This window comes from Ovis canadensis, chromosome 9, assembly GCF_042477335.2.
Source record: "Ovis canadensis isolate MfBH-ARS-UI-01 breed Bighorn chromosome 9, ARS-UI_OviCan_v2, whole genome shotgun sequence".
Lineage (NCBI taxonomy): Eukaryota > Metazoa > Chordata > Mammalia > Artiodactyla > Bovidae > Ovis > Ovis canadensis.
This window is the reverse complement of record NC_091253.1, coordinates 70,769,337-70,792,264: the sequence shown is the minus strand read 5'-3', so window position 1 is coordinate 70,792,264 and position 22,928 is coordinate 70,769,337. Positions and strand designations below refer to the sequence as shown.

Here is a 22,928-nt window from a genome sequence, read left to right as displayed (position 1 = left end):
CCTCCCTGTCCCTGGGATTCTCCAGGCAAGAACACTGGAGTGGGTTGCCATTTCCTTCTCCAGTGCATCAAAGTGAAACGTGAAAGTGAAGTCGCTCAGTCGTGTCCGACTCCTAGCGACCCCATGGACTGCAGCCTTCCAGGCTCCTCCGTCCATGGGATTTGCCAGGCAAGAGTACTAGAGTGGGTTGCACTGTGCCTACTAAAGCTCAATAAATGCTAGCTACTATTGCAACTACCATTATCACAATAAATGTTTCAACCAATCTCATTCATTCATCCATTCATCTATCCCACAAATACTTAGTGAGTGACTGCTGCTGCTGCTGCTGCTAAGTCACTTCATTCGTGTCCGACTCTGTGGGACCCCATGGATGGCAGCCCACCAGGCTTCCCCGTCCCTGGGATTCTCCAGGCAAGAACACTGGAATGGACTGCCATTTCCTTCTCCAATGTGTGAAAGTGAAAAGTGAAAGTGAAGCCACTCAGTCGTGTCCGACTCAGCCACCCAATGGACTACAGCCCACCAGGTTCCTGTCCATGGGATTTTCCAATATGACAAATATCCCCATGGCGCTTATACTTGTCTCCTCAGAATGTTTGGTCTATTCCTTAGAGATCTTTTTCAGCCTTATAAGAAACAAATATGACTTATTAAAAATCAGCCATCCAACACCAAACTTCCATTTTCTGTTAAGACTTATAACACACTTGTACCTAGAGCTTTATTTTTTGTTGTTATTTAGTCATATCCAACTCTCTTGTGATCCCAAGGACTGTCGACTGAAAAGCTCCTCTGTCCAATGGTACCATCTCTTGTAATAATCAATACCACAGGGTTTCAGGACAAGATTTTTTTAAATCTGCATTAAAAAGTCAATGGTCTGATTAAACTGATTTATTCAAAATATTGCACGTATGTGTATGAACAGATGTTAAGTTTCTTTAAAAACATTATTATCCCCACTAAAAATACATACTAGATCCACTACTAGAGTTTCTTAAAAGTTTGAAACAAAAAGGCAAAGTCCAAACTGTTCCAGTTGCCGGCCAGACAGAAGAGGTCAGACAGGATGCATGATTCTTAGCTGGCTTTATTCCAGTTGTATAGATTCTGGGAGGTAAGGTCCACAGCCTGAATTTCTCACATCAATCACCGTCAAAGAACAACTATTACAGTAAAAGAATTTAAGTCTCAGAGAAATTGTAATGCCACAGAATCTCCCCTTAGCATATTCGGTAAAGTCAATATCTAGACTTTCATTTAATTCTGGCTTCTCTCACTGACTGATCTGTGAACTTCGCAGATTTCTTATTTGGTTAAGCCTGGATCATTTTTTTCTAGCACTGAACAAAGAAGGTAGTTACTGCCAAAATGTAAATTCAAAAAGCAGAAAGCAGCATTAGTCTTAAATTTAACACATTTTATGGCTCAAGTGGGATGGGGTTTTATTTCATAAAGGGCTGAGTCAAATAATAAATAGGATTTAAATCACTGCTGTTAAGTTTTGATGTGAAAGAAATTCAAGTAACTTCAGTAAGGGAAAAAAAGATATTTTGCTCCTGACACATATGGGATTCGTTACAATACACTTAATCAATATCATTTCTATAATACTAGAGTTGAAAAACATTTTGTAATTATTCTCCTGTACCAATGTTCATTGATGGCTCAGTTTTAAAGTTAAATCAACTAATAACTATTGGGCAAAGGGGAAGGACAATGCAACCTCAAGAAAGTCAACAGAACAGCTCTGCTCTCATCATAAAAACGAGTCATGAGAAAGTACAATGATGCAACTGAACATACAAATGTATAATTTCAATTAAATGTTAACTGATAAGGATGTTTAACTTATAACATTAAGTTTTTACTTTACCAACTCAATATATATAACTAATCAGCCAATTTCCCCACATATAGCTAACAGATAATGTTCCTAAGGTAAAAGGCTTAGATGGAACAAAATTTCCTCCCATACAAAACAAAAAAAATTTCAAAGTTCTCATAAGCTGTCTGCTTCCTAATACAGTTTAATTTTATTATATTCAGAAGCATGAACAACTGCTTAATCAGCAAGCCTTAAGGTGATTTTTAGGTGCTTCTATTACAGTTTATTTCTGCTTCCTTAACAGGATGCAATATTTGCTAAAATAGGTCCAGAAAGAAACATTAAAAAAGAGCAAATAGGATTTCCCTTAGGAAGAGGGTGGTTGAAAATAGAAATGAAAGTGACAATTTCTTTTCACTACCTATTCTTTTTTGCCTTTTGATTTGTGAACCATGCATACCCAGCAAAATGGCTGTTTAATGAAATAGGTTTAATATATTAAAAACACTTCAATTTTCCAGCATAAAAAGTATACCACAATAACCCCAGGAGGAGGTGGTTATTCATGCTTTTTATCTTCAAGAGGTCCTTTAGAACAAAACTGAAGATGATGCATTTCTGTACAAAATGTAAGAGGTTTTCTTCTATCCCAAAGGAAAAGATGCTGGTCTTGTTTTAAGGTGAAAGTCGCTCAGTCGTGTCCGACTCTTTGCGACCCATGGACTATAGCCCACCAAGCTCCTCCATCCATGGGATTCTCCAGGCAAGAATACTGGAGTGGGTTGCCATTTCCTTCTCCAGGGGATCTTCCCGACCCAGGGATCAAACCCAGGTCTCCCACATTGCAGGCAGATGCTTTTAACCTCTGCACGGTTACTCTTAAACCAAACTTGAAAGCAGTATACCTACAAGTCCTTGTTTGAAGGCTGTGAACAGAAGATAAAGAGTATCTTCAAAGTCAAGCTGTAAAGTTTTGATTTTATTTTGTGTAATGACTTTTTTCCAAAGGGCTTTTGCTACTAAGTAAGTGATCTTAACAGAATTCAAGGGAAACTCTAAGGAACAAAGATAACACCAGAAGACTGGGTGATCTGGGGATACATGTGAGTGTTATCATTATCAGACAGGAAATATTTACCAAACTGCTGAATCACACTGTAACAAGCATATTAACAGGCATATTTAATTTTAAAAAGAAAGATTAAGAAACCATAACTTTCAGTTGGCAGTGGTGCCAAGCAATAGCACTTGATACTTGTAAGTGGGAAAGCACACTGAACTACACAACTATTTTAGAGAGCAGTTTGGCAACATGCCTAATATGCTTAAAAACATGCACAACCTTCTTTAACTCATTAACTTTAATGATAGGTATTTATTCAATATCTATTTATTTTTACAGGTATTTTATTTTATCCAATTTATTAAAGCATTGGAAAAACAGAGAAATATTAAATTACAAACTCTTAATGGTGTAATAACCCTCAAGTCATGAGCTTATAAACTAACTACCTTTGTGTTTTTTATATTTCTCCAGATTTTTATGAATGTATATTTTTGTTTTCTAAAACATCTAATGTTAGTAATTATTGTTATCCCATATATACAACAAACATCTGCTACTTATATGAAATGAAAACTAGTTGGAGACAAGGATAGAAGCTAACGGTATTGAGAAAAAAAAGTTTCATATTAATAATCAGGATACAATGAATACCTATAGCATTCAGGTACTTGAGAGAAAAATAAATCCTTAAAATTTTATGTCAAAGTACAGTTAATATTCAGACTCAAAGAGTAAAAAAGCTTTATACTTTTATTAAGTTAATACTCAGCTACCACTATTTCACTGAATTCTTTTTTTTTTTTTCTTGTATGCTTGGGCTTGGTACCAGAATCAATAAACTCCAGAATATGATGCTTGTATATACCAGTACCACTTTAGCCCTTTCAGTTTTGATGAAACAAGTAGTTTTCATCAAATAGATGGCTTTGTAAATTATACTGTACTTTGCTATCAAGTCTAATCTTTACAGGAGATAATCATTTTATAGAATGATCCTGTACAAACAGTAGTTTGCAGAGAAAAAATAAAGCTATTCTGTATTTTCCCATGTCGAGCCAAATGAAATAATATTCAAGTACCACAATTTATTTTTTCACTTTACACAGTTTAATTCATTGATTTTAATTGGAGTATCATTACTTTAAAATATTGTGATGGATTTTGTCATCCATCAACATGAATCGGCCATCAATAGGTATACATGATAAGTGAAAAGTGAAGTCGCTCAGTAGTGTCTGAGTCTTTGCGACCCCGTGGATTGTAGCCTACGAGGTTCCTCCATCCATGGAATTTTCCAAGCAAGAGTACTGGAGTGGGTTGCCATTTCCTTCTCCAGGGGATCTTCCCAATCCAGGGATGGAACCTGGGTCTCCCGCATTGCAAGCAGATGCTTTTACCATCTCCAATATGATATTTTACAACAAAATTATGAACTAATTACCCAGAAAAAAAGCAAATGCAACCAAGTTTTCATGTAAGTGCCCAAATCAGAAAGTTTTATCTAAAAGACTATCTAAAGTCAGCTTGGTAAGGTAAGAAAATCTGACCACAAAAAATAAGAACTGACAAACACCGTCTTCGAAGCCTAATGCTTTATAGAGGCTTTTCTTCCCAACACTGGGGCTAAAGGCCCAGAAAAGGGTTGCCAAGGCTGAAAATAGCTGGATAAACTTGTGAAATCCTGTACATTAAGATCAGAACTTCTAATCATAACAGAGATGGTTGAAGCCAAAGGTGACAAGAGAGCAAAAGATAAGAAATCAGTAGTCTACAACAAATGCTAAAGGAACTTCTTTAGGTGGGAAACACTAGGGGAAAAAAAAAAACCTACAAAAACAAGCCCAAAACAATTAATAAAATCATAATAGGAATATGCTGCTGCTGCTGCTAAGTCACTTCAATCATGTCCAACTATGTGTGACCCCATAGATGGCAGCCCACCAGGCTCCTCTGTTCCTGGGATTCTCCAGGCAAGAATACTGGAGTGGGTTACCATTTCCTTCTCCAATGCACGCCTGCATGTTAAGTCGCTTCAGTCATGTCCGACTCTGTGTGACCCTATGGACAGCAGCCCACCAGGCTCCTCTGTCCACCAGGCTCCTGGAATTCTCCAGGGAACAGAACTGGAGTGGGTTGCCATTTCCTTCTCCAATAACAGGAATATACATAATGATAACTACCTTAAGTGTAAATGGGTTAAATGTTCCAACCAAAAGGCACAGACTAGATGAATGGATACAAAAACAAGACTCATATACACACTGTCTACAAGAGACCCACTTCAGGCCTAGAGACACATACAGACTGGAAGTAGGGGGCTGGAAAAAGATAATTCATGCAAATGTAAATCAAAAGAACGCTGGAATAGCAACACTCATGTCAGACAAAACAGACTTTAAAACAAAGACTATTACAAGAGACAAGGAAAGACACTATATGATGATCAAAAGATCAATCCAATAAGATAAAACAACTATAAATATTGATGTACCCAACACAGGAGCGCCTCAATACAAAAGACAAATGCTAGTAAGAGCCATAAAAGGGGAAATCAACAGTAACACCGTAACCCTGGGAGATTCTAACACTCCACTTATACCAAAGGATACAACTGCACTCATCTCACACACTAGCAAAGTAATGCTCAAAATCCTCCAAGCCAGGCTTCAACAGTACATGAACCGTGAACTTTCAGATATTCAAGCTAGATTTAGAAAAGGCAGAGGAACCAGAGATCAAATTGCCAACATCTGCTGGACCTTCAAAAAAGCAAGAGTCCCAGAAAAACATCTACTTCTGCTTTACAGACTATGCCAAAGCCTTTAACTATGTGGATCACAACAAACTGGGGGAAATTCTTAAAGAGATGGGAATACCGGATCACTTGACCTGTCCCCTGAGAAATCTGTATGCAAGTAAAAAAGCAACAGTTAGAACTGGACATAGAACAACAGACTGGTTCCAAATTGGGAAAGAAGTACCTCAAGGCTGTATATGGTCACCCTGCTTATTTAGCTTATATGCAGAGTACATCAAGAGAAATGCTGAGCTGGATGAAGCACAAGCTGGAATCAAGACTGCTGGGAGAAATATCAATAACCTCAGTATGCAGATGACACCACCCTTATGGCAGAAAGTGAAGAACTAAAGAGCCTCTTGATGAAAGTGAAAGAGGAGAGTGAAAAAGTTGGCTTAAAGCTCAACATTCAGAAAACGAAGATCATGGCATCCAGTCCCATCACTTCATGGCAAATAGATGGGGAGACAGTGAAAACAGTGACAGACTTTATTTTTTAGGGCTCCAAAATCACTGCAGATGGTGACTGCAGCCATGAAATTAAAAGATGCTTGCTCCTTGGAAGAAAAGCTATACCAACCTAGACAGCATATTAAAAAGCAGAGACATTACTTTGCCAACAAAGGTCTGTCTAGTCAAAGCTATATGGTTTTTCCAGTAGTCATGTATGGATGTGAGGGTTGGGACTATAAAGAAAGCTGAGCGCCAAAGAATTGATGTTTTTGAACTGTGGTGTTGGAAAAGACTCTTGAGAGTCCCTTGGACTGCAAGGAGATCCAACCAGTCAATCCTAAAGGAAATCAGTCCTGAATATTCATTGGAAGGACTGATGCTGAAGCTGAAACTTCAACAGTTTGGCCATCTGATGAGAAGAACTGACTCACTAGAAAAGACCCTGATGCTGGGAAAGACTGAAGGCGGGAGAAGGGGATGACAGAGCATGAGATGGTTGGATGGCATCATCGACTCAATGGACATGAGTTTGAGTAAGCTCCCGGAGTTAATGATGGACCGGGAAGCCAGGCATGCTGCAGTCCATGGGGTCACAAAGAGTTGGACACGACTGAGTGACTGAACTGATACCAATGTATAGATTATTCAGGAAGAAATAATAAGGAAACACAAGCTTTAAAAGACACATTAGACCAGATACACTTAATGGATGTTTAGAGGACATTCCATCTGAAAGCAGCAAAACACACTTTCTTGTCAAGGGCACATGGAACATTCTCCAGGACAGATCCCATCTTGGGTCACAAATCAAGCCTCAGTAAATTTAAGAAAATTGAAATCATATCAGGCATCCTTTCTGACCACCCTGCTATGAGATTAGAAACCAATTACAGGGGAAAAAAGACCATAAAAAACACAAACACATGGAGGTTAAACAATATGCTACTAAATCCACTCCAGTATTCTTGTCTGGAGAATCCCACGGACAAAAGAGCCTAGCCAGCTATAGTCCATGGGGTCACAAAGAGTCAGATGCAACTAAGCAACTAACACACACACACACACACACACACCCAGAGATCACTGAAGAAATCAAATAGGAAATGTGAAAAAGCCTAGAAACAAATGACCAAAAAAACACAACAAACCAAAACCTATGGGATGCAGCTAAAGCAGTTCCAAAAGGAAAGTTTATATAATAGCAATACAATTCTACCTCAAGAAACAAGAAAAGTCTCAAATAAACAATCTAACCTGACACCTAAAGCAACTAGAGAAAGAACAAATAAAACTTAAAGTTAGGAGAATGAGAGAAACCATAAAGATCAGAGCAGAAATAGATGAAATAGAAACAAAGAAGACAACAGCAAAGATCAATGAAACTAAAAGCTGGTTCTCTGAGAAGAGGACCAAAATTAATAAACCTTTAGTCAGACTCATCAAGAAAAAAAGGGAGAGGACTCAAATCAATAAAACTAGAAGTGAAAAGGAAAAAGTTACGGCTGAAATACAAAGGATCATAAGAGACTAATACATGTGAACAACCTGCAAAATATGGACAAATTCTTAGAAAGGTACAATCTTCCAAGACCAAACCAAGAAGAAATATAAAATATGAGCAATCAATCACAAGTAATAAAACTAAAACTGTGATTAAAATCTTCTAACAAACAAATGTCCAGGACCAGAAGACTTCACAGGCAAAGTCTATCAAATATTTAGAGAAGAGCTAACACCCATCCTTCTCAAACTCTTCCAAAAAACTGCAGAGGGGGAGGAACATTCCCAAGCTCATTCTAGGAGGCCACCATCACCTTGATACCAAAACCAGACAAAGATATCATAAAAAAAGAAAATTATAGGCCAAATATTACTGATAAACATAGATATGAAAATTCTCAACAAAACACTAGAAAACAGAATCCAACAACACATTAAAAGGATCATATACCATAATCAAGTGGAATTTATCCCAAGGATATGAGGATTCTTCAATATAGACAAATCAATCAATGTGATTCACCATATTAACAAACTGAAGAACAAAAACCGTATGTTCATTTCAGCTGATGCATAAAACGCTTTCAACAAAATTTAACACCCATTTAATGATAATAAAAAACTCTCCACAAGATAGGCATAGAGAGAACCTACCTCAACATAAATAAAGGCTATATATTATATTACAAACCCAGAGCAAACATCATCCTCAATGGTGAAAAACAAAGCATTCCTCTAAGATCAGGAACAAGACAAGGGTGCCACATTCACTACTATTCAACATAGTTTTGGAAATCTTAACCACAGCAATCAAAGAAGAAAGGGAAATCAAAGGAATCCAAACTGGAAAAGAAGTAAAACTGTCACTGTTTGTAGATGACATGATAGTATACAGGGAGAATTCTAAAATGCTACCACAAAACTACTGTAGCTAATGAATGAATTCAGTAAAGTTGCAGGATACAAAATTAATAAGCAGAAATCTCTTGCACTCCTATACTAACAATGAAAGACTGGAAACAAACATTAAGGAAACAATTCCATTTGTCATTGCAACAAAAAGAACAAAATACTTAGGAAAACCCTATTTAAAGAGTCAAAAGATCTCTATGCAGAAAACTATTAAGATACTTATGAAAGAAATCAAAGATGACACAGACAAAGATATACCATCTTCTTGGACTGGAAGAACCCATATTCTGAAAACGATTATACTACCCAAAGCAATCTACAGATTCAATGCAATCCCTATCAAACTACCAATGGTATTTTCCACAGAACTGGAACAAAAAATTTTACAATTTTTATGGAAACACAAATGACTCCAAACAGCAAAATCATCCTGAGAAAGAAATGGAGCTGGAGGGATCAGGCTCTCTATACTACAAAGCTACAGTCATCATGACAGCATGGTACTGGCACAAAAAAAAGAGAAAGATCAGTGGAGCAGGCTAGAAAGCTCAGCCATAAACCCACACACCTATGGTCACTTAATCTATAACAAAGGAGGTAAGAATAGAAGGATGAAGAAAAGACAATCTCAATAAGTGGTGGCTGGAAAACTGGACAGTTACATGTAAAAGAATGAAATTAGAACACTCCGAACACCATACACAAAAATAAACTTATAATAGATTAAAGATCTAAATGTAAAGCCAGACACTATAAAATTCTTAAAGGATAAAAGAGGCAGAACACTGTTTGACATAAATCACAGTAAGACCTTCTTTTGACCCACCTCCTAGTTATGAAAATTAAAAAAAATACACAAATGGGACCTAATTAAACTTAAAAGTTTTTGCACTTAAAAGCAAAGGAACTGCACAGAGGGAAAAAAAAAAAAAAAAGCAAAGGAAACCATAAACAAGACAAAAAGAAACCCCTCAAAATGGGAAAAAAACATTGCAAACAAAGGATTAATCTCCAAAATACACAAACAGCTCGTGCAGCTCAATACAAAAAAAACAAATAACCCAATCACATGTTTAGAAGATCTGAAGAGAGATTTCACCAAAGACACACAGATGGCAACAAACACATGAAAAGGTGTTCAATACCACTAATCACTGGTGAAATGCAAATCAAAAATATAATGAGGTATCACCTCACTCCAATCAGAATGGCCATAATCAAAAACTCTATAAACAATAAATGCCATCAAGGGTGTGGAGAAAAGTGAACCTTCTTACACTGTTGGTGGCAATGTAAACTGATACAGCCACTATGGAAAACTAAAAACAGAACTATCACATAACCCAGCAATCCCACTACTGGGCATATTATACCCAGAGAAAATCATAATTCAAAACAGACATTTAAGAAGAAGACCCATAAACCCCGATGTTCACTGCAGCACTATTTCCAACAACCAGGACAGATGCAACATAGCTGTCCGCTGACGGATGGATAAAGATGCTATGGTAGATATATACAATGAAATATTACTTAGCCATAAAAAGGAATGGATGTGACTCAGCTGAACTGAGGTGGATGAACCTAAAGTCTGTTATACAGAATGCTTCATATTATAATATGTAAAACAAATAGCTACTGGAAAAAACTGCTATGTAACACAGTAAGTTCAACCTGATGCTCTGTGACAACCTAGGGGGTCAGATGGCTGGGGGCTGGTAGGTGCTGGGAGAGAGGTTCAAGAGGGAGAGGACGTATGTATACTTCTGGCTGATTCACAGTGTTGTATGGCAAAAACCAATACAACACTTAAAGCAATTATCCTACAATTAAAACTAATTTTTAAAAAATTATTAAAAAAAAAATGCAAGCACCCCACTGTCTATTGCAGCACTGTTTACAACAGTCAGGACACAGAAGCAACCTAAACATCCATCAACAGAGGAACGGATAAAGAAAATGCGGCACACGAATGCAGTGCAATGTCACTCAGTAACAAAAAGAAACGAAACTGGGTCACTTGCCAAGAAGCAGATGAACCTAGAGACTGTCATACAAGCAGAGTCAGAGAGAAAAAAACAAATATTGTATATTAACACATATATGTGGGACCTAGAAAAGTAGTATAGATGATCTTAGTTGCAAAGCAGACACAGACATACAGATGTAGAGAAAAAACTTATTAATAACAAACGAGAGAGGGGGTGGGATGAATTGGGAGATCAGGACTGACGTATATACACTTGTGCTTTGTGTTTAGTTCCTCAGTTATGTCCAACTCTTTACAATCCCACGGGCTACAGCCCACCAGGCTGCTCTGCACCAAGGAATTTTCCAGCCAAGAATACTGGAGTGGCATGCCATTTCCTATTCCAGGGGATCTTCCCAACCCAGAGATCGAGGTGAGATTCTTAACCACTAGCACCACCTGAGAAGCCCATATATACACTAGAATATATAAAAGAGACAGCCAATGAGAATCCACTGAATAGCACAGGGAACTCTACTAGGGCTCCATGATGACCTAAATGGAAAACAAATCTAAAAAACAGGGGACACGTGTATGTATACATATGGCTGATACTATGCAACACAGGAGAAACTGACACAGTGGTGTAAAGCAACTATACCCCAAAAAAAAGAAATCCACTGCAGCACTGCTGACAACAGCCAAGACAGAGAAGCAACCTTTTAAAAAGGCAATGGATTTCATAAGCTCTCTGACCTCAAGGGCAAGAAACTATGGCCAGGATGTCTGCAGATCATCCAAGTCTTGAAAGCAACCTGAGATGAAAAAGTCAGATGGACTTAGGTTTGCCTACATGAGTCAGGTAACTTCACTTAGGGATACCTGCTAGTACTGAAAGAGGAACTCCCCAGGTCGGTAGGTGCCCAATATGCTGCTGGACATCAGTGGAGAAATAACTCCAGAAAGAGAGAAGAGACAGAGCCAAAGCAAAATCAACACCCAGTTGTGGATGTGACTGGTGATAGAAGCAAGGTCCGATGCCGTAAAGAGCAATATTGCACAGGAACCTGGAATGTTAGGTCCATGAATCAAGGCAAATTGGAAGTGGTCAAACAGGAGATGACAAGAGTGAATGTTGACATTTTAGGAATCAGTGAACTAAAATGGACTGGAATGGGTGAATTTAAGTCAGTTGACCATTATATCTACTACTGTGGGCAAGAATCCCTTAGAAGAAATGGAGTAGCCATCACAGTCAAAAGAAGAGTCTAAAATGCAGTACCTGGATGCAACCTCAAAAACAACAGAATGCTCTCTGTTCATTTCCAAGGCAAACCATTCAATATCACAGTAATCCAAGTCTATGCCCCGACCAGTAATGCTGAAGAAGCTGAAGTTGAACGGTTCTATGAAGACCTACAAGACCTTTTAGAACTAACACCCAAAAAAGATGTCCTTTTCATTATAGGGGACTGGAATGCAAAAGTAGGAAGTCAAGAATACCTGGAGTAATGGGCAAATTTGGCCTTGGAGTACAGAATGAAGCAGGGCAAAGGTTAACTGAGTTTTGCCAAAAGAATGCACTGGTCATAGCAAACACCCTCCTCCAACAACACAAGAGAAGACTCTACACATGGACATCACCAGATGGTAGATACCAAAAACAAGATTGATTATATTCTTTGCAGCCAGAGGGAGAAGCTCTATACAGTCAGCAAAAACAAGACCAGGAGCTGACTGTAGCTCAGATCATGAACTCCTTACTGCCAAATTCAGACTTAAATTGAAGAAAGTAGGGAAAACCACTAAACCATTCAGATATGACCTACATAAAATCCCTTACCATTATACAGTGGGAATGACAAATAGAGTCAAGGGATTAGATCTGATAGAGTGCATGAAGAACTATGGATGGAGGTTCATAACACTGTACAGGAGGCAGGGATCAAGACCACCCCCATGGAAAAGGAATGCAAAAAGGCAAAATGGTTGTCTCACGAGGCCTTACAAATAGCTGAGAAAAGAAGAAAAGCTAAAGGCAAAGGAAAGACATACCCATTTGAATGCAGAGTTCCAAAGAACAGCAAAGAGAGGTAAGAAAGCCTTCCTCAGTGATCAGTGAAAAGAAATAGAGGAAAACAATAGAATGCGAAAAACTAGAGATCTCTTCAGGAAAATTAGAGATACCAAGGGAACATTTCATGCAAAGATGAGAACAATAAAGGACAGAAATGGTATGGACCTAACAGAAACACAAGATATTAAGAGGAAGAGGCAAGAATACACAGAAGAACTGTACAAAAAAGATCTTTACAACCCAGGTAAACACGATGGTGTGATCACTCACCTAGAGCCAGACATCCTGGAATGCGAAACCAAGTGGGCCTTAGGAAGCATCATTATGAACAAAGCTAGTGGAGGTGATGGAATTCCAGTTGAGCTATGTCAAATCGTAAAAGATGATGCTGTGAAAGTGCTGCACTCAATATGCCAGCAAATTTGGAAAACTCAGCAGTGGCCACAGGACTGGAAAAGGTCAGTTTTCATTCCAATCCCAAAGAAAAGCAATACCAAAGAAAGTTCAAACAACCACACAACTGTACTCATCTCATACACTAGCAAAGTAATGCTCAAAATTCTCCAAGCCAAGCTTCAACAGTATACGAACCAAGAACTTCCAGATGTTCAAGCTGGATTTACAAAAGGCAAAGGAACCAGAAATGTAATTGCCAACATCCACTGGATCATCGAAAAAGCAAGAGAGTTCCAGAAAAACATTTATTTCTGCTTTACTGACTATGTCAAAGCCTTTGACTGTGTGGATCACAACAAACTGTGGGAAATTCTTAAAGAGATGGGAATACCAGACCACCTAACCTGCCTCTTGAGAAATCTGTATGCAGGTTAAGAAGCAACATGGAACAACATGAAAGAACAGACTGGTTCCAAACTGGGAAAGGAGTACATCAAGGCTGCATATTGGTACCCTGCTTGTCTAACTTAGATGCAAAGTACATCACACAAAATGCTGGGCGGGATGAAGTACAAGCTGGAATCAGGACTGCTGGGAGAAATATCAATAACCTCAGTATGCAGATGACATCACCCATATGGAGAGATACAAATGTACAGAACAGACTTTTGGATTCTGTGGGAGAGGGAGAGGGTGGGATGATTTGGGAGAATGGCATTGAAACATGTATACTATCATGTAAGAAATGAACTGCCAGTCTAGGTTCAATACAGGATACAAGATGCTTGGGGCTGGTGCACTGGGATGACCCAGAGAGATGATATGGGGAGGATGGTGGGAGGGGGGTTCAGGATTGGGAACTCATGTACACCCATGGCGGATTCATGTCAATAAAAAAAAGAAAGAAAGAAAGTGAAGAAGAACTAAAGTGCCTCTTGATGAACGTGAAAGAGGAGAGTGAAAAAGTTGGCTTAAAATTCAACATTCAGAAAACTAAGATCTTGGCATCTGGTCCAATCACTTCATGGCAAATAGATGGGGAAGGTGGAAACAATGACAGACTTTATTTTGGGGGGGGCTCCAAAATGGTGATTGCAGCCATGAAATTAAAAGACACTTGGAAGAAAAGCTATGACCAACCTAGACAGCATATTAACATGCAGAGACGTTACTTTGCCAACAAAGGTTAGTCTAGTCAAAGCTATGGTTTTTCCAGTAGTCATGTATGGATGCAAGCATTGAATTATAAAGAAAGCTGAGCGCTGAAGAATTGATGCTTTTGAACAATAGTGTTGGAGAAGACTCTTGAGAGTCCCTTTGACTACAAGGAGATCCAACCAGTACATAAAGGAAATCAGTTCTGAATATTCATTACAAGGACTGATGCTGAAGCTGAAACTCCAATACTTTGGCCACCTGATGTGAAGAACTGACTCACAGGAAAAGACCCTGATGCTGGGAAAGACTTAAGGCAGGAGGAGAAGGGGACAACAGAGGTTAAGATGGTTGGATGGCATCACCAACTCAATGGACATGGATCTGGGTGGACTCTGGGAGTTGGTGATGGACAGGGAATCCTGACGTGCTCCATGTAGTCCACGGGGTCGCAAAGAGTCAGACACGACTGAGCTGAACTAGTACTCTTCCTGACTCTCCTTAATATACGTAGACCATTCATTAACAGCATATGATCACATGCCAAGATGAGTAACACAAGTTGTCACCATAAAAATAAAAAGTTCAGAGAAAAGAAGAAATTGATGTGGCCCAGAGCAGCACTGCTCGAACATTAAAATGTTATAAATCACCTGAAACAACAGATCAAGAGAAATTCTGAGATACTGTGTTTCTGTCTTTCTAACAAGCTACCAGGAAAGGCCAATTCTGCTTGTCTTGCTGGTCCTTGGACCAGACCTGGAGCATAAAAGTGTAATATACATAAGAAAGGTTAAGATTCAGACTGGTTTAGGGGGATCAAAGAGGGTTTTTACGTGAAAAGTCCAATAGGAAGAATTAGCTTGATCTTACCTAGGAATTAAGAGATCACCTGACTACAATGACAATTCACTCATCCATTCTATAAGGATATACTGAGTACCAACTGCACAACATACAATAAAAAACTGGCTGTCAAGTCTACTGGAATGGACAGTTAACATTACTGAGAGATACCATTTCACACAAGGAAAGCAAGTCATCTCACTGTCCATTAACATGTAGAAGAGGAAAATTATGTTCTACTCATGCAATGAAATGCTAAGTAGTAATGATAATGAATGAATTAGAGCTCCTCAATCTAGAATAGAATAATCTCAAGATCATGGTGTGAGATACATATATATATGATTCAAGACACAGGTGAACATGCACTATGATTTAACTAACACTTCATGCTTTTTATTAATATAAACACACCAAAGTAAACAAATCGTTTGGGAATACTCTGTGTGGTACAGCTATAAAGAAAACCAAGAAATTACTGAAACAAAGCTCACAAGAGTGATTACAGGCACAAAAAAGGGATGGGAGAAAAGGATGAAATGAAAAGGACTTCAAAGAGACTAAAAATTCCATTTCTCAAGTTAAAAGGCAGGTAAATGGATATTTATTCTGTGATTACTTAAATTATGTATTAAAGACATTATTTTACATGTATATCCTGTTGTTTTACAGTTCTTTGCTAATGTTATCAATCATCTTTTTAAAAACTAAATCAAGAAACTGGTGATGGCAGATTCTAGTAGCACTGAGTTGAAGAAAGAATGGAAGGCCACAAATACAGATGAATTGTTTAACCACTGACATCAAAGGAAAGAAGTGGGGACTAAGAACGAACACAAATGAAAGCCGTTCAGTCGTGTCCAACTCTTTGCAAACTGATGGACTATGGAATTCTCCAAGCCAGAATACTGGAGTGGGCATACTTTCCCTTCTCCAGGCAATCTCCCCAACCCAGGGATCGAACCCAGGTCTTCTACATTGCAGGCAGATTCTTTACCCGCTAAGGCACAAGGGAAGCCCAAAAATACTGGAGTGGGTAGCCTATCTGTTCTCCAGCGGATCTTCCCAACCCAGGAATTGAATCAGGGTCTCCTGAATTGCAGGTGGATTCTTTATCAACTGACCTATCAGGGACGCCCAAGAATAAACGACAAGTGCTAAGTAAAAAGAGACAGGGTTGGACATTTTAATATGGAAAAGTCTGACAATCACCATGTGTTAAGAGAAAGGTAAAATTAAAGATTGATGAAACAAAACTAAAGGTTCGAAAAGAGAGGCTCAAGAAGAAAAGGAAATCTGGCCCTGGCTATCACCAAGGTGCCAGAAACAAATGTGATTAAACATCAGACTAAGCAAATTAGTCCTGTGTGGCTGGAATGAGCAATTCCTACGAAGCATGGAAACAGTGGCAAGTTAACCTGAACACAAATGCCAAGGACATCTTGGTCAGCCTTGAATTCATTGCAAAGGCACTAAAAACATTTCAAGAGGGAAGTTAACCATGTCTGAACTTTCACATTAAAGTGCATGTTTTAATAAAAGTATGAAGGATGGACTGAAGCAGGCTAAGAGAACAATTCAAGATGCTATGAAAATAATCTACAGAAAAAGGTATCAGAACGTGAAACGTAAGAACTACAAAAAGAAACTAAAATACTTCATTCATCAATTTATCCTATCTCAATTAACTGATTCAGTTTTGGAACGTAACAGATGAAAAGTCATAATACCTGTCTGCCCTCAGTAGCTTGCATTCTACTGGGAGAGAAAAACAAGAAAACAAACCAGACAACTGCAAGTAGTGGAAAATGCTATGAAGGAAATAAAGGTGATGTAAGGGAGAGTAACGGGAATGAAGCTATGTTTTACACGGTAGTCAGGCAAGGCCTCTCTTGAGATGCTGACACTTAAGCCAATACCTTAAAGGCTCAAAAAAAGCCACGGAGTAGGAAGATATATTTGTATTTCAGGCTGAGAAAATAAAACACTGAAAGTTGTGACTGAGGCCTAGAAGAAAGTATGAGATGAGTCTGAAGAAAGAGACAATAGTAGCAGGGCCTTGAAGACTGAGTAAGAATTCTACATTTTATTTTAAGTGGATATGGTCGGTGGAATCTAGAAGAAAAGCAAAGGAAATCTGATGTATTTTGGACGTAGAACCAACAGAATTTGCTCAGGGACTGGACGCCAAAGGTAAAATAAGAACAAGCATACATTAATGCTCAGGTTTTGACTTTTCAAACAGGTAGATAGCAGTTCCATTTACTAAGATAGGAAAGAGTGAGGTAAGATCGATGCATGGGAGAGAAGCAGGGCAAGGGTCAAAAATTTTATTTTGGACACATTAAGTTTGAAGTTCCTATGAGATATCCTAACAGCGACAAGCAAGATGCATAAGAGTGGCATTCAAGAACCACGTCTGACAAGAAATAAACCTACGAGTTATCAGAATACAAATAATATTTAAAGTCTTGAAAAGACTGCCTTAAAGAAAGTCTACTACTATAACTTTTGCAAATGTAACAACAGCAGCTAAAAGTACATGTTAACACCTCTTACTATTTAACTTACCAAGCACAAAGAGATTAATAATATGCCCGACGTCATTCAGCTAATTTTAGCGCTGGATTTCAAGACAGGCCGTCTGACAGCAGAGTTGCGCTTTCATCTGCTTTGTCAAGCAGAGACCAGGTGGAAGGACGCCTAAACCCAAATCCCAAGGCACTCCAATATTCACAGAGAGGGAAAGAAGTCAACATAAGGTATTTATTCCAATAACGCGGTTTCACGTAACCGCTGAACCACAGGCTCAAAAGTGGCTACAAACTAATCTCCACTTGGAAAGTTACAGATGTCAGATCCCAAGAGGGAAACAAACTTTACTCTCCCCTTCCAAAAGCTCTATATCCTTCTCGACACCTCCGTCACCTACTTGCCTCCCACAATAGTCATTCTCCAAAAACCCTGTCCCAAGTATCTCAAAACAAGCCCCCAAGAATCTGTCACACACACACACCCGAGCCCAGGTGCACTTTCTGAGTCCTCAATTCCCTGATGAGACGGCAGAGAAGGTAGCCGCGTCTTCCGAACATAAAGTGAAGATAAAGAAAGAAAGTTTTACGGGAAAACCTTGGCCCAGCTTCAGCAAACCCAGAGGGGAGACTGCCGGAAAGCACGCCTGGCAAGACCGGGCTGGGAACTGAGCTCCCCACGTGGGCTGGGAGAAAAGGAACCCCACTCACCAAGCCATCTATCTGCACTTGCTTCACGGCTGAATCTCCGGATCCTCCTTTGCCTTTGCCTTTGCCTGCAGCGCCAGTGGTAGAGCTGGAAGAGGCGGCGGAGGAGCCGGTGCCTTCCTTGCGGGACGCCATCTTTCCAGCCGGACAGGGAAAGAGAAACGTGAGTTGCCGGAAGCGGAAGTAAAGTTTTACTTGACGTCAGGCGCAGTCTGGCGTTCGAGGGGCGGAGCTGTTAGGAAAGGCCGGCAGGGGAGGCCCCGCCTCCCTTCTCTTTTCCAGCCTTTCTTCGGCAGCGAAACGCCTTGCGCATGCGCATTGTGCTTTGGGGGTGGGGGGTGCTTCTTTCGTTTAGAAAGCTTTAAGAAAGGCAAAAAGAAATTTTTGAAAGTGTTTTTCCCTTTATGTTTAATCGATATGCGCTAGGTAGTGAATCATAATTGCTTTATAGCTAGCATTTATGTAGCGCGTCATTCGTATAAAGTGCTTTCACTTCTAATTTTTTTAATTAATCGGTAGTCCCAATGTGACAAACTATGAAGAGCTGTACTTACTTCTACAGCATATTTGGCAACTGAGACATGATTTGTCAAACATCATTCTGTTCATTAATGGCGAGCTTATATTGAAGGGTGTTTTTTAAATTTCTTTCCAATTTTTGTCCTTGGCAATATCTAAGATTTTCCAGTCATGTATGTTAATCACACTACATGTGAAACTGATTGGTGTCATTTCAGGGGGACTCTGAAGAGCTCCAGTGCTATAGTCCTTTATGTCTCAGTGCACAGAAGAATTCAGCAAGAGCAAAGTGGTAGATAAAAAGTGATTCATTAGAATAGAACGCTTGTGAGACTTACAAGCAGGTGGGCAAGAAATGCCATGCCCCAAGAACTAGTTGGCTACAGCTTTATAATCAAAGGAAAAGGGGGAAAGAGGAGAAGACCTCCTCTGTCTTTCTTGAGTAGACATCATGTTTTCATCATTAGCTCCTCCAGACTGAGCAGGGGAGTTTTCTTGTCCCTGTGTGGTCAAGCTAGGTCCACAAATTACTGTTTTTTACGCATGCAGAGAGCATTTCGGAGGGATCACTGGGCAGGATGTGGGTCTCTTGCCACCTTTGTTTTATTGTTTATGGTGTGTCCCTTGCTTTGGTTTTGTTGCTAAGCAACCCTGCTTGGTTTTGTGGTGAGGCAAACCTGCTTTCTCAAGTAATCATTAACTTACAGGGGTCTCCCATATTTTCTACTTATAGAAAATCCCTTGTGGGATTAACTAATTAGTCACCTATTTTATCCTGTCATTCTGTCCCTATCACTGGGTTCTTGTAATCTAACCCTAACTAGAAATGGCCTAGAAGTGATAGGGACAGAATGCGTGCATGTGTTCTAAATTGCTTTAGTCCTATTGAACTCTTTGCAACCCTGTGGGCTGTAGCCCCAGGCTCCTCTGTCCATGAGATTCTCCAGGTAGCAATACTGGAGTGGGTTGCCATGCCCTCCTCCAGGGGATCTTTCTAACCCAGGGATCCAACCCACATCTCTTATATCTCCTGCATTGGCAGGCGGGTTCTTTATAGCTAGCGCCACATGGGAAGCTCAGGGACAGAATGTGAAAGTGAAAGTCGCTCAGACATGTCCAACTCTTTGTGAACCCATGGAGTAGATAGTTCATGGAATTCTCCAGACCAGGATACTGGAGTAGGTAGCCTTTCCCTTCTCCAGGGGATCTCCCCAACCCAGGGATCGAACCCAGGTCTTCCTCGCTGCAGGGGGATTCTCTACCAGTTAAGTACCAGGGAAGCCCAAGAATACTAGAGTGGGTAACCTATCCCTTCTTCAGCAGATCTTCCGAACCCAGGAATTGAACTGGGGTCTCCTACATCTCACGTGGATTCTTTACCAGCTGACCTACCAGGGAAGCCCAATAAGATGATCAAATAGTTAGCTTAGAAACCCCATTAGGGAATTGTAGATAGAGAGGGAACTTTAGGGGGATTTGGGAGACCACAGTAAGACTAATGATTGCTCAAGAAAATAATGGGAAACTTCTGAAACAATGGGGGCCTACTTGAATCATAAAGCAAAGCAAGTCACTTAGCATCAAAGTCAGATTGGCTTGCTTAACGATAAAAACAAGTTAACCTGATGGTAATGAAGCCATGCAACAAAAACAGGAGACATGCCCCAAAACAATAAAACAGTGGTGCCATGAGACCTGCATCCTGCCCAGTAAGCTAAGGGAATTAATAACCCCCAAAACATGTTCTTTGGCCCCTAAGACATGTTCTCTGTGCCATTTCTCCCAAATAATAAAACAATTGTAGAAAATAACTACAATCTGCCCAGTGCTATCAAGTTAATGACTTCCAAAACAGGATCTGCACACACACACACACACACAAAATCACTTATGGGAAGATGACTTCTCAAAATGAAAGTCACCATTGTACTGAAACCTGAAAATATGTTTCCAAAGTGCTATGACAGTCCTGGCTTGACCGTATGGGGAAGGACAAATAAACTTCCCTGCCCTACCGGGGGAGGAACTGATATCGAAACGTGAAGCCTACTCAAGAAAAACAAAGATATTCTCCTCCTCTTTCTTCCTCTGATTATAAAAATGTAACCCAGTGAGCAGTCAGGGCAGTGCAACATTTGCCTGTATGCTTGTGAACCTTACAAGCATCCTATTCAAATAAATCACCTCTTATCTATCACATTGCTTCTTGATAAATTCCTTTCTGCGTTGAGACATAAAGGACTGTGAGACTGGAGCTCTTCTGGAGCCCTGATGCCTAACAGTTTCAGAAGGAATGACATGTCCTTCACTTGAATGCCTAATTTTAATTAAATTTTTAAATTTAAGAACAGGAGCGTGTTCAGCCCTTGTACATCTTCATTCCCTTATCTTTACTCTGTATCTCAATTCTCCTCCTGCAATGCTGATGATTCCTGAATTTATATTTACCCAGACCTCTCCACTGAACTCCACAACGGCATGTCTGTCTATTCAACCTCTTCACTTAAATGTCCCACAAGCACCTGCTCCGACTTAACCTTTCAAAAATTGAGCTCCAAATACCTCCCCCTCTTGAAAAAAATGTTTTTCCTCAATCTTCCCCAGTCATTAGATGGCAGTTCTTTTCTTAAGAACAAAGCTTTTGGGGCATCGTTGACTCCTCTGTATCCTTCACACTCAACCGGTGATTCATTGGAAGCTTCTGTAAATCCATGTTAAAAATATATTCAAGGGCTTCCTGGGTGGTCCAGTGGTTAAGAGTCCACCTTGCAATGCAAGGGACGCTGGCTCCATCCCTAATCCGGGAAGACCCCACATGCTGCATGACAACTAAGCCTGTGTGCCACAACTGTTGAACCTGTGCTCTGGAGCCCGGGAGCTGAAGCTACTGAAGCCCAGGTGCCCGAGAGCCCATGCTCCATGATAAGGGAACCCACCGCAATGAGAAGCCCTCAAAGGGCAACTAGAGAGCAGCCTCTGCTCGCTGCAACTATAGAAAGCCCAGGCAGTAGTGAAGACTCAGCACAACCAAAAATTAATAAACAAATTATTTTTTAAATGAAATAGTAGTCTTAAGCCTAAACATATCAGTAATTAGATTAATATAAATGTTCCATATTAAAATACAACCATTGGAAGAATTCAGGCTGGTTTTAGAAAAGGCAGAGGAACCAGAGATCAAACTGCCAACATTCACTGGATCATCGGAAAAATAAGAGAGTTCCAAAAAAACATCTATTTTTGCTTTATTGACTATGCCAAAGCCTTTGACTGTGTGGATCACAATAAACTGTGGAAAATTCTGAAAGAGATGAGAATACCAGACCACCTGACCTGCCTCTTGAGAAACCTATATGCAGGTCAGGAAGCAACAGTTAGAACTGGACATGGAACAACAGACTGGTTCCAAATAGGAAAAGGAAAACGTCAAGGCTGTATATTGTCACCCTGCTTATTTAACTTATATGCAGAGTACATCAAGAGAAATGCTGGGCTGGATGAAGCACAAGCTGGAATCAAGATTGCCAAGAGAAATATCAATAGCCTCGGTATGCAGATGACACCACCCTTATGGCAGAAAGTGAAGAGGAACTTAAAAGCTTCTTAATGAAAGTGAAAGAGGAGAGTGAAAAAGTTGGCTTAAAGCTCAACATTCAGAAAACTAAGATCATAGCATCCAGTCCCATCAGTTCAGTTCAGTTCAGTTCAGTCGCTGAGTCATCTCCGACTCTTTGCGACCCCATGAATCACAGCACGCCAGGCCTTCCTGTCCATCACCAACTCCTGGAGTTCACTCAAACTTGTATCCATCGAGTCAGTGATGCCATCCAGCCATCTCTCCTCTGTCGTCCCCTTCTCCTCCTGCTCTCAATCCCTCCCAGCATCAAAGTCTTTTCCAATGAGTCACTCTTTGCATCAGGTGGCCAGAGTATTAGAGTTTCAGCTTCAGCATCAGTCTTTCCAATGAACACCCAGGACTGATCTCTTTTAGGATAGACTGGTTGGATCTCCTTGCAGTCCAAGGGGCTCTCAAGAGTCTTCTCCAACACCACAGTTCAAAGGCATCAATTCTTTGGTGCTCAGCTTTCTTCACAAGTCCAACTCTCACATCCATAATGACCACTGGAAAAACCATAGCCTTGACTAGAAGGACCTTTGTTGGCAAAGT

The 22,928-nt window shown here is 39.9% G+C and overlaps 1 protein-coding gene across 1 annotated transcript in view; it reads right to left on the bottom strand.

The window, feature by feature from the left end:
* The window catches only part of EIF3H (eukaryotic translation initiation factor 3 subunit H), a 99,477-nt gene extending 81,022 nt beyond the window's left edge, over window positions 1-18,455 (bottom strand). The window contains exon 1 of the mRNA XM_069600364.1: window positions 18,245-18,455. Within this exon, the coding sequence (XP_069456465.1) occupies window positions 18,245-18,376 (132 nt within the window). The 5' untranslated portion in view covers window positions 18,377-18,455. The remainder of the gene's footprint in view (window positions 1-18,244) is intronic.
* Between the last annotated feature and the right edge of the window lie 4,473 nt (window positions 18,456-22,928).